Source organism: Pyrenophora tritici-repentis, chromosome 3 (assembly GCF_003171515.1).
Source record: "Pyrenophora tritici-repentis strain M4 chromosome 3, whole genome shotgun sequence".
NCBI classification, from domain to species: Eukaryota; Fungi; Ascomycota; class Dothideomycetes; order Pleosporales; family Pleosporaceae; genus Pyrenophora; species Pyrenophora tritici-repentis.
In genome coordinates this window covers 3389127-3401828 of record NC_089392.1, presented here as the reverse complement: position 1 = coordinate 3401828, position 12702 = coordinate 3389127, and the positions used below count along the sequence as shown (strand labels likewise).

The following is a 12702-nucleotide window of genomic DNA, read 5'->3' as shown; positions in this document are numbered from 1 at the left end:
CGAAGCTCTACCGTGTCTGCTCTTCACCACAGTTTCCCATCGTTCGTGCTCCGAGCCGCCCAAAACAGATCGACCGCCAGCTCCGGATGTTCCTCCACAAGCGTATCAAACAAGATACTCTTCAGATACTCTCCGTACTCGTTCCGGAGGAAGTACACGGCCATCTCCCTGCCCAGACTGTTCGCCCCGCCTGGGAAATTGCTGTAGTACTTTTGTAGCATTTTGTGCCACGTATGAATGGAGAGGGGGAACTTGAAGTCATCAGCTGGCAGCAAGCCCATCTTCTTAGCCACGTCCACGTGTAGCTCCTCAATCTCGTATCTGTACGCGAGATCCCACACGTTGACGAGGGTGTTCAAGGCAGCGGCTGGGTTGCCCGTGGCGGGAGCTGCTGCACCTGCCGTGTTGTTATCGGCCAGGTACATGATCTTGAGGAGGAGGTCGAATGTTTCGATGGTGCTACCGAAGACTTCAATCGTGGTGATGGGGCCATGGCGAATTATGGTGGTGATGTCGTCGACGGCCGCTGGACGATCTTGTAGATGTAGGACTTTGTCGAACCATTGTGAGCGCGACCGAAGCATTGCTGAGTGCGCGTGGTACTCCGTCTTGCTTCCGCCTGAAGTATGGTAGAGGAGCAAGTCAGCAGGCTCTTTGGCCCACGGGGTGTCGTTGAATACCCTGATGGTGTAAGTTTAGATTTCGTTTTTGCGTGGACAGAGAGTCCCACGTGATCGCCATGGCTGTCTGGGGCTGGTTGTTTGTGTTGGAAGTTATGAAAATGGTTTGACAGCAAAGTAAAGAATGGGCAACTTTGTTGGATCTGGTGGTAATAAGAAGGAAGAAGAGGACCGATAAGCTGCAGAATAATAGATATATTTGCTACAGTACGCTAGATACTGTCTTGGAAGTCGAATTCAATGCTGATATATTCGATGGTGACAGACGATTGGGGGAAAAGGTGGAGCTGAAGAGAAAATACTCGGTGAATGAGCAGGAGACTGATGAGTGTCTCTAACCTCACGCATCGTAGATACTCGGTACATCCTTCTAATTGGCACTTCCATTTTCGGCCTCTGTTTCCTTGTAGCTCTCGAACCACTCCTCAAATTCCTCCTTCGAAATTTCTTCGTGTGCGGCTTCCGGCCCATCCTCACCATACGTGTCCAACAGACTTTCAATGTACATATGTACCCCTTCAAGGTGTTCCGAGCAAAGCGGCTTCTTGTCTTGACGAGCGACGATGCAGCTACCAGGATTCTGCCATTATTAAGGCGCAATACCCTCTGCGTAACTGATGCAGAGCGAGGCGGCTAAGGGGCAGTCTAGATCGGCTGGATTGTTCGACTTGGTACCGAGGGGACATATGACAAGCGGGATTTCTAACATGGCAGGAACCTCAAGGAGCTTTGTATCAAAGATGGGATGGTCACTAGCAATGTTGACATTCCAGAAACCCCCAGACTCCTTCTTGCACCCAATTTGGACAGCTTGTACAGTGTCGCCGGTGAAGCGAGAAGCCGCTGTTTCGGCTTTGCGTGAAAGGCTGGCTAGTTTGCGGGCCGCCTCACTCATTATGTGGCAATATATAAGTTAGCAAAGATGATTTTTGGTGAAAATGTGAGATTTGATGATGTTTTGAATTGTTATGTCGGTGGTGAGGAGAGCGGGGAATATGTGGAGATGCGGCCCACGTGCACGCGTCCAAGGCACTAGACCTGATATGGCAAGGCGTGAGGGCTATCATCTCAGACCGTGGACATCAATTTGCACAATTCTCCGAAGTATGTCCTCACGATATCGAAAAGACGGATAACTTGAAGCTTTTCAAGCATGTATCGGGGACACCAAACTACCCATGTCACGACCAATGGAGGATGAAGAACAAAGCCCTCTCCAGGAGCCACCAGCTAAGAAACAACGAAACTTGGCATGCCAGCGATGTCGCTCGCGCAAGCAAAAATGCGAAGACAACCGACCATGCGGCAACTGCGTTAGAGGAGGCGAGGAGTGCCTGCCCACCCAACCGGCACCTCGACTGCACGTTGAAAGCGAATATGTGCGCGTCCTAGAGGAACGCATTGCTGAGCTTGAATCTCTTGACCCTCAGCAAAGTCTCGACCACCTTGGCGGTGCGCACAGTAGAATTGAAGGACTAGCAAGTGTTGATACATCGGCGGAAAATGGTGAATTACGACCATCTGCCCAATATGCCTCGCTACCAGTCTACGCAATGGCAGTCAGCTCTGAGGAAGAGCCCGATCCTAATCATTTCTACCTCCGATTATTAGCATCACCATCGACTCAAGACGCAGTTCAGAACGACTCTGCCACACACATAATGATCGGTTCGCATCATCGTATGCGACATATCGATGACTTCGACGCTCAACATAAATTGACCACAACGGTGGTGGATGCCCACGCAATGGTTAACCTGCCATTACACCATACAAACTCACTGCTTGAAGCATACCGTGAGCGTGCTCAAGCCCAATATCCGTTCTTTTATTGGGATATGTTTCTTACATGGCACTCAGAATGGAAGCATTCTCTGGCCTGTGATCTGAACAAACGCGCGTGGCAAGGCTTCTTCGTCAACCTAGTATATGCGACGTCTTTGATGCTACAGCGCAAGTCACATGTGGCAACATTTGATATGCATACCTTCTACAGCACTGGATTATCGCTACTTCCAGCTATACTACAACAACCCGACAAGATCCTTCAAGTGCAAGCGTACCTCCTGCTATCCGTCTATGCGCTACATCAAAGCTCCACGGAGCGCATCATAACCCTTGCATCAACGACGATGCGACTATGTGTCCAGCAACAATTGCATCTTGCCGAGGTGGAGCCACAGCCGTTAGACGTCCATGCACGGCTCAGAATACAGATCCGACGGCGCTGTTTCTGGTGTGCATATACACTTGATCGATTGGTCATGTCGGCTTTCGACCTGCCGCCTTCGGTATCTGACCAAATGATTACCGTGAGGCCTTTTGCTAATATCGAAGATCGCGATCTGCTGGGAGCTGCTGCAGTCACCTCCGCAATGGTAGAGTTGGCTGATGACCCCAAATACACTTGCATGTCTCCTGCGCTCCATATACTTCAATGCAGGCGTATCCAGTCGGAGATAAGCGCCGTCACGCTTCGATCGGACTATTATACTCAATTCGAAAGCACTTCTGAATGGCGGGTCCGCATACTTGCTGAGTTAGAAAAGTTCAAGTCTCGCGTACAGAGATTCTCTGACCCTCAGTCGAAAGGGTATACCTCGCAAAGATGGCAGGCTATGATATACTACTATACCCTGCTCATGTTGTATCGACCTACAAAAGCAAACGTGCTCGAAACAGCTGGTGATTGGTCGGTGCAAGCAAGTACGCAGGCTTGTTTGATGTTTCGAAAGAGTCAGATTGACCGACAAATTGCACAGCCGTGGCTTGCAGTAAGTGTTGGAAGACATGGCGCCAGTTCCAACTAACGCAAGCAGCTCATCGTCCAGTTCCAATCCGGCATCACACTTTTGTACTGTTTCTGGGCTACTGCGCCGGAACATAGGACGGACAAATACAACTCCCTCGATGTACCTGACGCGCTGCGTGCATGTTCTAATATCTTAGCAATCATGGCGGACCGATGGGCAAAGGCGGATTGTTTGCGGGATGTGTTCGAACTCCTAGTGCGAGAGATTCCACTCGTTGACCATCCCAACAAGCCACCTGTTCGGCTGACAGAGAAGGCTTCGTCGGCGATTAAACTGCATCTACCGCAAGTACGTGCGCTCGTGGTACACCGTCCAGTGTTACGTATGATTGAGGAAATGATATCCGAAGACTTCCCTCGCTCGTTGACACACGGTCGATCGGTAGCGGGTGTGCTCGGCCAGGCGGACCACGGAAATCCTATTCATTTCGATCTGCAATCACAAAATGCCAACGACAACTTCCAGATGCCCTTTGCGTCGCAGCGCTCTTTTGAATATCTAGGCACCACCGGGGAATTGGAAAGCTTACATGTCGATGGGCCACTGTCATTTCCAGGTGTGTTTGACCTTGAAAGCTGGATATAGCGATATTGGGACTAGCACTTGGACGACCTCCTATTGTCTGTCCGCATCATCTCTTTCGTAAAAGTATGTCGCGCTCTGCCCTTGGCTCTTCCAGTGCTGAAGGGAATTACGCACTTTATATAGCAGATTACTATTACGCAGGCGATCTACATATCGGGCCCTATTGTCATGTCTAATGTCCGGATATCAATGTCTGCAGCCAAACATCGGCGGAGAGTTCCATCACACAATCGCCCCACTCGTATATCAGCTCTTTCTCTCTCCATCCGCTTCAATCCCGTTTTCCATGCCTTTTCTTCTCGTGCCCGATTTGAGTACAACGGATACCATGACCATCGAAGCAGCGAAGCAGAACTATGCACGACTGCAGCAAGTAACCGTGTATTCATTGCAATTCAAGCCTTTAAAACCAGTCTACAAACATGTTAGCATCGCTAATAAGATTCCACGATATATCTTGTACATACGCATTGTCCATCGAAGCATTCCATGATGAGACCAAGTGCATCGCCGACGGGTTTACATGCATCTCCGATAGAGCCAGTGGGTGTTTTAAATCTGCATACATTTTTTCGATTGGCTATGCAATTCTATACGGGTTAGTTTATTTATGCCAAATTGGAAGGCAAGTCGTACATGGTCGGTGCCAGAGCAAGTCGTGATTCGCGCGCATGCTGCCGCGAGCGCATACGAAGAGAAAAAAAAATATCCCTAGGAGTTCGAGCTTCATCTTTGGGTTGGTGGGATGGTCGACCGGGATGAACAAAGCTAAATGACTTATATCGTGGCTGTTGAGGTATAGTGAAGCTTGGTTAGAGAAAGGTGGCGGTGGACGAGAGAGAAGTAATTGAAGTAGGAAGAGGACGGGTCAGGGCATGCAGGATCAAAGATGAGAGATTGAACTCGTTTCATCAGTACGGGAAAGAAGGTCTTTGCGCGGTCACCAACGGAATCAATCACACGATGTTGTAGTGCTGACACTGAGCGCGGACGGGTGAGAATTCTTGGCAGTTGGATTGTATTAATGCTCTGGAGAGCACGGAAAAGTTGTGTACTCCAAGTATAAATTCTGGATAACGAATGGGGTATAGTACCAAGTTTTCCGATAGCACCACGACTGATTCCTTGTATCACTGCGACAACAATCCCGCGTCGTGGTACTCTGCTACCCAGCGTCGACATCACCCCTCGTTGCCCTATCCCCTAGTAAGTCGCGCAGCAACTAACCCAACATTCTATGCAGTTTTGGCCATTGGCATCGCAACCATCCTATAAAAGATGTCAGAAAACCCAAATCCGATGCCATGTTTACCATGTACTTACGCAATCGCCATTGACGCAAGGCTGCCCCGGATAATCTTTACAGTGTAAGGAATTTGTACCGAAATTACACAGTTCGTTCTTGTTTTTTTGGCATCCCTATTGTATGTGTGTAAGTACTCGTGCATATGATGGCAGGTAGGCAACCCCGTACATCACCACTACAAGAATTCACTGTCGTGCACATGGAACCGCCGCGTGCCTGTACTTGTGCGAGGGCTTGGAAAGCAAAGATGAAGATTCCTACGAGTTCGAGCTTCATCTTCTGGGCTAGTGGGACGGTTGGATGGGTTTGAGAGGAGAAGTGATGTCGCGACGAAGCCGGTATGTAACTAAGTTCCAGTGGGAGAGAGACTTGGACGGAGGAAGTCAAACAGTATATGAAGGATTCAGACGGGTCTGAAAGGGCATTTATACCCCTCCCCTAGACCAAGAAAAACCGACACGCACAATCCGATCAGAGCAACGGGAGTATCCGAGAACAAGTCATCCACAACCCCAACACCACAATCTCGGTCCCCTCGTGCTGACGCCGATCGCAAATGCGGAGCGATCGACAATCCAGAGTACGGTACAGTAAGCTCGCACGGCTGTATTATTCCCCCCCCCCCTTTTTTTTTCTTATGTACTTCTTTTTACAGTCAGCCAACCAGGATACATACAAAAAAGGTATTGGCTCGATGTCTCTGTGTTGTGATAATCGCGATCTCCATTACGACCGTCTTTTACCTTTTCGCTAGCGACAATCTCATGTGCACGGTTGTGTAAGTTGGATGCTGCTTTTGAGGTTACGCGTGCTGTGATTTGCAGGAGAAGGGAAGGTTGGAAAGGCTTGGTAGGGGGTTAGGGTAATTGGGTATGAGATGAGGGTGTTGCACCACAAATTACCATATCCAAAAGACTTGAAAAGATTAATTTGACGCAGCAATTTCGGGATCGAAGAGGAACCCTAGCCTGGAGGGTGTTAGCCTAATTAGTTCTATATGTTAATGTCGTCTCTTGCTTGACTTGTGTAAATCTTAACTTGAATTCCTACAACATAGTCACAATAAGCAGGATACCCGACCCCCCATAACTCGCAAGACGTGAATAAGTAAACTCACTCGACAATCCCCCATACCCATCATTAAACCACAAACTTTCACACCATCACAGCAAACACCCACACAATCGCACTTCACGCCACCAGAATCTTGGCATAAAAAGAGAAATAAGATTTTACACATCCTTCCAGCGTCGGGGCCATTGAAACCAATCTAAAGCGATGTTTCTAAACATGATTGAACCCAAAAGCCATCATCACCCCGAGGTCATCATCATGTCCCCACCTCACCACCAACCAACGCCAAGACCATGCATATTCATTCGTCAATCATACGGTAGACAAGGCCAGATTTAATAACCACCCCTCTATTGCGTCGCACACTGCGGCCCCGCCTCTTCATCATCGTCGTCTTCCCACTCCCCACCTCCCGCGCGGGGATCACCACTACCAGCACCAAAGTCCTCCATCTCAGCATCCCATTCGACTTCGACCTCCTCGACCTCCTCGTGTTTTTCTTCAGGCATGTCGCTCTTTGGTAATGCGTCTCGGACTTTTTGGACGGCCGCGTCGTTTTTGAGCCAGCCATCTTCGGGGAACTCGACGTCGACGACGAGGTAGAGGTCGCCTCTTGCGTCGCTCTTCTTCATGGGCATGCCTTCGCCTTGGATTTTGAGTACCTGGCCGGGACGCAGGACGTTGCCGTCGGGCTGCTGGACGTGGAGCTTGAGACCCCTGCCGTCGAGGTGTGTGATGACGACGCGGTTGAAGCCTGTGAGGGCCTCGACTAAGCTGACTTTTAGCTCTGCTCTCAGATCCGCTCCTGCGCGCTCGAAGACATCGTGATGGGCCTCGGTGAGGGTGAAGATGATGTCGCCTGGTTCTTGATCTGGTAGTTGATCTGCTTCGCCTGCTAGTACTATGCGCTCGCCTTGTCGGGCACCGCGCGGGATGTAGAGTTCAAGTACGTTCTTCGTCTCGACGACTTTGTTGCCCTTGCACTTCTTGCAGCGTTGCTTCTCGGGGATGACCTGGCCGGAACCTTGACAGTTACCACATGCAACAGTCTCTTGTGTAACAAGACCGGGCCCAACTTGGCGGAGAACTTGCTTGGCACCTAGATGTGTTAGTTTTGAGATTTCAAGTGAGTGATGACGAGCATACCGCGTCCATTACAAACGGCACATGCGTTGCTCTTTGCGCCCTGTTTGCCGCCGCTGCCCTTGCACAAGGAACAAATGATGTTCTTCGTGTTTGAGAACTTTGTCGTCTTGCCTTTGTAAAGTTCTTCTAGCGTGACCTCGTATTCTTGCTCGACTGATCGTCCTTTGCGCGGTACATTTCGCCCGCCTGGCATGCCGCCCATGCCTCCCATACCTGGCATTCCTCCAAATCCACCCATGCCACCCATGCCGCCGAACATTTGCGCAAAGATGTCGTCCATGTCGGGCCCGCCGCCGCCCATACCTCCGTTAGAGGGATCAAAGGCGGCCATGCCATGGGTATCGTACATATGTCGCTTGTCATCGTCGGAGAGGATTTCGTAGGCTTGTTTCGCAGCCTTGAAGCGGATTTCAGCCTCTGCGCGGTCGTCTTCTGCGACCTTGTCGGGGTGATGTGCTAGTGCGGCCTGGTAAATGTAAGTCTGGTGGTCGCGGACACTGTGCAGTATGCGAACCTTGTGGTATGCCTTTTTGATTTCGGTTTTGCTTGCGCCCTTCTCGATGTCGAGAACCTCTGTTATCCTTAGCATAAACGACGGGCGCCATGAGGCGCATGCATACCGTAGAGGTCGATTTCCTCATCCACTGCGACTTTGTTAGCATGGCGTCATGAAGTAGTAGATGATACTTACTTTTTGGTATGGGTAGACGGTAAACTTTGGGGTATTGGACAAAGTTGAGTCTTCAAGAAGTATATAAAACAAGGGTAGAGGAGGTGCGACAGGATATAAAGGCACTCACACGCACTACAGGTGAGAGCGACAAACTTTCTCCAGGTTTGTCGAGCCGTTGTAAAGTTAAGATACCGCCCGCACTAGGCCGGAGATCCCTGTCCGTCATTTTTGCAGTCGCGAATTGCAAGCTGCTGCAGCGCTGCGTCGCATCAACATGGCCATGTCTTTTTGCTTGCTCCGCCGCCCTCTGGTCTCCACCTACACCTGCCGCTCGTGTCTTTGCCGGCTTTCACGCCCATCACGACGTCCCATCTCGTTTGAGTCGGCCAAGGACCATAAACCTAACCCCGCCTTACCAACATTTCCCGCACGGACGCGGTTTGCACCATCGCCGACGGGTTATCTGCACCTAGGCTCTTTGCGAACAGCACTCTTCAACTACCTCCTCGCCAAGAGGACAGGAGGCCAATTCCTCCTGCGCATTGAGGATACAGACCAGAAACGGACGGTACACGACGCCGAGCAGCGACTCTTTGACGATCTACGATGGGCGGGACTGCAATGGGATGAAGGGCCAGAAGTCGGAGGTCCATACGGGCCGTACAAGCAATCCGAGCGAAGCGCAATCTACAAAGAGCACGCGCATACCTTGTTGGAATCAGGAAATGCATACCGCTGTTTCTGCTCGACGGAGCGCTTGAATGCCCTGGCCGAACACCGACACAAACTAGGCATTGCGACAGACTACGACCGCACATGCGCCGTCATACCAAAGGAAGAAAGCGACGACCGCGCTTCAAAGGGTGAATCGCACACGATACGTCTCAAGGTTCCCGACCAGTATCCAACCTACAAGGACCTCATCTACGGCACCTTTCGCCCGCTCAAACGACGAGGACATGTCACCGAATCCGCCTACGAAGACCCCATCCTACTCAAGTCGGATGGCCTACCTACCTACCACCTCGCCAACGTCGTAGACGACCACCTCATGAAGATCACACATGTAATCCGTGGCAGCGAATGGATGCCCAGCACACCCAAGCACATTGCCATGTACCAAGCTTTCGGTTGGACACCCCCCGCCTTCGCCCACGTCGGCCTCCTCGTCGACGAAGCCGGCAACAAGCTCAGCAAGCGCAACTTCGACACGGACATCACCGCCTTCCGCGAAATGGAAATCTTCCCCGAAACCCTCACCAACTTCGCCGCCTTACTCGGGTGGAGCCACCGCGAGAAAAAAGACGTCATGGACCTGGCTACGCTCGTCAAGAACTTCTCCCTCAAATTCACAAAGGGAAACACGACCGTCACGTTTGGTAAAATGCAGTTCCTCCAGCGTAAACACGCGTTGCAACGCGCGGAAAAGGGCGGGGAATACCTAGAGGAAATGGTCAATAATGTCGCGTCTTTACTCACATCCCCAGACTCCCCTTATCAAGACTGGAAAGCCATTGTCGGCTCCTCCTCCTCCCTAAACGACTACATCCGCTCCATCATCACCGCCGACGCAGAAAACTACACAAACGCAAACGAATTCCTCTACAGAAACTCGTTCCTCTTCACCCCTCTGCGCCCCTTTGACAAAACCCCGCCCATGACAACAACCTCGGATATCCCCTTGCGCACGCAGATACTGGGCCAATTAAGCGAGGACGAGTGGAATAGGGAAAGCATCATGGGCAAGATTCATGTCATGATTGATCAGGGGCCGGAGGAGAAGAGACCGAAAGCAAAGGATGTGTATCATTATTTGCGCAAGATGGTTACGGGGCAGGATGAGGGGATGCGGATTTATGATGTCATGTTGATTTTGGGGAGGAGGGAGACGCTAGCTAGACTGGGGGTCGAGGTATAGATGGCTAGGGAGGGTGTATGATAGGTGTATGTTTTAGTGAGTTGTAAATATGTAGAAAGATGGGATAACATGGCTCAAGTGTACAAGATACAAGATGATAGACATGATATGTTCAAAGTGTTTCTGTTGATTTGCTATTCATTTTCATATACTTGCGTGCTCTCATACAAGCACAGTGATATCATATCATCCTATTCATTCCATGTTTCTATACCCCGTTATGCGCCCACGCCTAAACGCCCTGACATGCTTTCCAGTCATTACCCTACCTACGACGTCTCCATTTCCACCTCTGGGCTCTTGGCTTGTTCGCCATTGCTACTGCCATTGCCGTTGGCGAGGTTGAAAATGGTATCCTTGACCTTTGCCGCCAAAAGTCCCATGTCCTCTTCGCGCGCAATCTTGCTTCCCGCCGCGCCTAGCTTGGTCAACTGATTCTTGGTGTCGTTGCCGGACGCATACGTCGGTCCGCCCTTGAAGCGCTTGCCATTGCTGTTCTCCTGCTGCATTTTGCGCGCAAGATCTGAAATCTGCTTTGTGCCGTATTCGCGGTTCGAGATGAGCGGGGATGAGGACAGTGTCTGGACCCAGTACTTGTTCCATAGTGCCTCGAGTAGCTTGGCGTCGAGCGACGACTTGAAGTGCGAGACTTCAAGAGAGTAGTAGTGACTAGCATGCGCACCAAAGTCTTCAATCTTGCCGAGCGGAATCGTCTCAAACCCGTCGCTATCAGTGCCACCCGTGTGCTTGGAGGCCCCGGTAGCCTTTGCCGTACTCTCCACGTACTCGTCCTTGTACGTGCGGAAAGCGCCAATCTCAACCTTGCCTGCAGACACAGTGCGGTCGGGGTCGATGACGATGGCGCAGAAGGGGTCCTGGAACTGTTGCTGCGTCTTTTGCGTATTGACGTCGATACCAGAGAGCCAGCAACCATAGCCGGGATGTGAATGATACCAACCCACGGCGTTCTCCATTTGGCCTTGCTCTCGCGCCCGCTGCAGGAATTCCACCATGTACTCGTTTGCTTCGTCTTGCGCATTCACTCGCGTCTCGGTGCCTTCGACGGGTAACCTGAAGGCGTCTGTTACGACAAACGTGTGTGCTTCAATCTTGCCCAACATCAAGCCCATGACTTCAAGGGAACCGCCTGATCGCGCATGCATGACCATCTTGAGGAGGGCAATGGCCGAGATGCGGACAGAGGTGAAGTAGTGGGGATCGGTTCGCCATGGGTGCGCTTCATTGATGGCTTTCTGCGCAGAGGCCGAGTAGTCGTAGAGGGCGTCTTTGCTGGGGTCGACGAGCTTGACGGCGTTCTCGAGCTCTGGTGTCGTGGTTAGCAGCGGCGTGGTATTGCGGGGTGTAGCTTCTCCAAACTACATGCATTCTTCAACTTACCCCATGTCTTGAGTGCGGTACCCATGGTTGAAGACTGGATAGAGCTTCTTGGACGAGTTTGGGTTCCGTAGAGGTAGTGGTAGGCGGGCTGTACTACAGTATTGCGGGGAGCTCGCTAACGCCAAGACATGTGCAGGCACCAGCGGGCACCCTTGGAAACAGTAAAGTGAGTGAATGCAATTGCGATAGCGGAATGAAATAGGAAGTAGCTCAGGGAATGTCAGACATGTGCCAAGTAAGGCCATACCCAACAGACATGTTTATTGATAATCTAACATGTCGCCTACTTCCTCCTCCGCGACTGATCCTCCCAGCCCGATCGCTCATTCATCGTCTTAGCCTCTTCCTCCATCTTCTTCATCCACCGCCTAGTGAGCTCGTCGTTTTCCTTTCGCAGCTTCTCCTTTTCCTGCTCCGCCATGTTCAACTGCAGATTCAGCGCCACCATCTCGTCGTGCACCTCTTCAACAAGCCTGCCTTTACCCTTGAGTTCCTCTGCTTTGTCCTTGCCCCGCCTTTCCAGTGCTGTCCTCATCTTCTCAAGCTGTTCTATGCGCTGCTTCTGCTGCGTGTCTGAGGCTTTGAGGGCGGAAAGTTGGGCGGATAGTGTGCTGAGTTGCGCTTCCAAGTCGCCGCGGGTGCGCTGTGTAGATGCCAGCTCGGCGCGTAACTGTGCAACTGCAGATGTAGGGGCATCATCTGTTGAGGCAGGACCTTTCCCTTTTGATATGACTGTCTTGGTTGTTGCGCCGGAGGAGGGGTTGGGCTCTGGCGTGGAGGCATCGTGTGTGAAGGTCGCAGTACGGTCGGCGAGCTTTGTGTCTATACTCGTTGAGTTTTCCTTCGTCACAGCCCGCCTTGCGACACATGATCACATACAGGCGTTGATATAGTCCTCATGCGCCTTCTCGTGCGCATCGCGTGCCTCGAGTGCAGTTAAATATTCGGCCAGTGGATTACTCATGGCGGTAGGTAAGGTTGCGAAAGGTCGAAAGAGGAGTGATTCGGTACTGTTGATATCATGGTGTTGTGCTACATATCGTGGGCTGAAAAGGGCTCCGTCACCATGGAGGGAGCAAGTGAGCTGGCGGGGCTCTGCGGCGTCTCGG

The 12702-nt window shown here is 51.3% G+C and overlaps 9 protein-coding genes across 9 annotated transcripts; 2 read left to right on the top strand and 7 right to left on the bottom strand.

Moving 5' to 3' along the window:
• Window positions 1–23: 23 nt before the first annotated feature.
• Window positions 24–584, bottom strand: PtrM4_086740 (uncharacterized protein; the record flags this gene model as incomplete). The annotated part of the gene is made up of 1 exon (XM_001940064.2): window positions 24–584. The coding sequence occupies one exon, from the start codon at window positions 582–584 to the stop codon at window positions 24–26; it is 561 nt and encodes a 186-aa protein (XP_001940099.2).
• Window positions 585–1269: 685 nt separating this feature from the next.
• Window positions 1270–1575, bottom strand: PtrM4_086730 (uncharacterized protein; the record flags this gene model as incomplete). The annotated part of the gene is made up of 1 exon (XM_001940065.2): window positions 1270–1575. One exon carries the CDS (start codon window positions 1573–1575, stop codon window positions 1270–1272), a length of 306 nt encoding a protein of 101 aa, XP_001940100.2.
• Window positions 1576–1858: 283 nt separating this feature from the next.
• On the top strand, window positions 1859–4078 carry PtrM4_086720 (Fungal-trans multi-domain protein; the record flags this gene model as incomplete). Its single annotated transcript, XM_001940066.2, has 2 exons — window positions 1859–3454; window positions 3500–4078. The coding sequence occupies 2 exons, from the start codon at window positions 1859–1861 to the stop codon at window positions 4076–4078; spliced, it is 2175 nt and encodes a 724-aa protein (XP_001940101.1).
• Window positions 4079–4432: 354 nt separating this feature from the next.
• PtrM4_086710 (uncharacterized protein) lies at window positions 4433–4808 on the bottom strand (the record flags this gene model as incomplete). The annotated part of the gene is made up of 3 exons (XM_066106731.1): window positions 4433–4492; window positions 4546–4658; window positions 4715–4808. The coding sequence occupies 3 exons, from the start codon at window positions 4806–4808 to the stop codon at window positions 4433–4435; spliced, it is 267 nt and encodes an 88-aa protein (XP_065963669.1).
• A 473-nt stretch (window positions 4809–5281) lies between these two features.
• On the bottom strand, window positions 5282–5660 carry PtrM4_086700 (uncharacterized protein; the record flags this gene model as incomplete). The annotated part of the gene is made up of 3 exons (XM_066106730.1): window positions 5282–5347; window positions 5402–5497; window positions 5553–5660. 3 exons carry the CDS (start codon window positions 5658–5660, stop codon window positions 5282–5284), a joined length of 270 nt encoding a protein of 89 aa, XP_065963668.1.
• Window positions 5661–6808: 1148 nt separating this feature from the next.
• On the bottom strand, window positions 6809–8193 carry PtrM4_086690 (DnaJ, DnaJ-class molecular chaperone with C-terminal Zn finger domain protein; the record flags this gene model as incomplete). The annotated part of the gene is made up of 3 exons (XM_066106729.1): window positions 6809–7557; window positions 7605–8070; window positions 8119–8193. The coding sequence occupies 3 exons, from the start codon at window positions 8191–8193 to the stop codon at window positions 6809–6811; spliced, it is 1290 nt and encodes a 429-aa protein (XP_065963667.1).
• A 358-nt stretch (window positions 8194–8551) lies between these two features.
• On the top strand, window positions 8552–10195 carry PtrM4_086680 (GlnS, Glutamyl- and glutaminyl-tRNA synthetase; the record flags this gene model as incomplete). The annotated part of the gene is made up of 1 exon (XM_001940068.1): window positions 8552–10195. One exon carries the CDS (start codon window positions 8552–8554, stop codon window positions 10193–10195), a length of 1644 nt encoding a protein of 547 aa, XP_001940103.1.
• A 269-nt stretch (window positions 10196–10464) lies between these two features.
• Window positions 10465–11618, bottom strand: PtrM4_086670 (metal-dependent protease PAD1-JAB1 superfamily; the record flags this gene model as incomplete). Its single annotated transcript, XM_066106728.1, has 2 exons — window positions 10465–11519; window positions 11594–11618. The coding sequence occupies 2 exons, from the start codon at window positions 11616–11618 to the stop codon at window positions 10465–10467; spliced, it is 1080 nt and encodes a 359-aa protein (XP_065963666.1).
• A 258-nt stretch (window positions 11619–11876) lies between these two features.
• On the bottom strand, window positions 11877–12557 carry PtrM4_086660 (autophagy protein 16; the record flags this gene model as incomplete). The annotated part of the gene is made up of 2 exons (XM_001940070.2): window positions 11877–12415; window positions 12473–12557. 2 exons carry the CDS (start codon window positions 12555–12557, stop codon window positions 11877–11879), a joined length of 624 nt encoding a protein of 207 aa, XP_001940105.1.
• Between the last annotated feature and the right edge of the window lie 145 nt (window positions 12558–12702).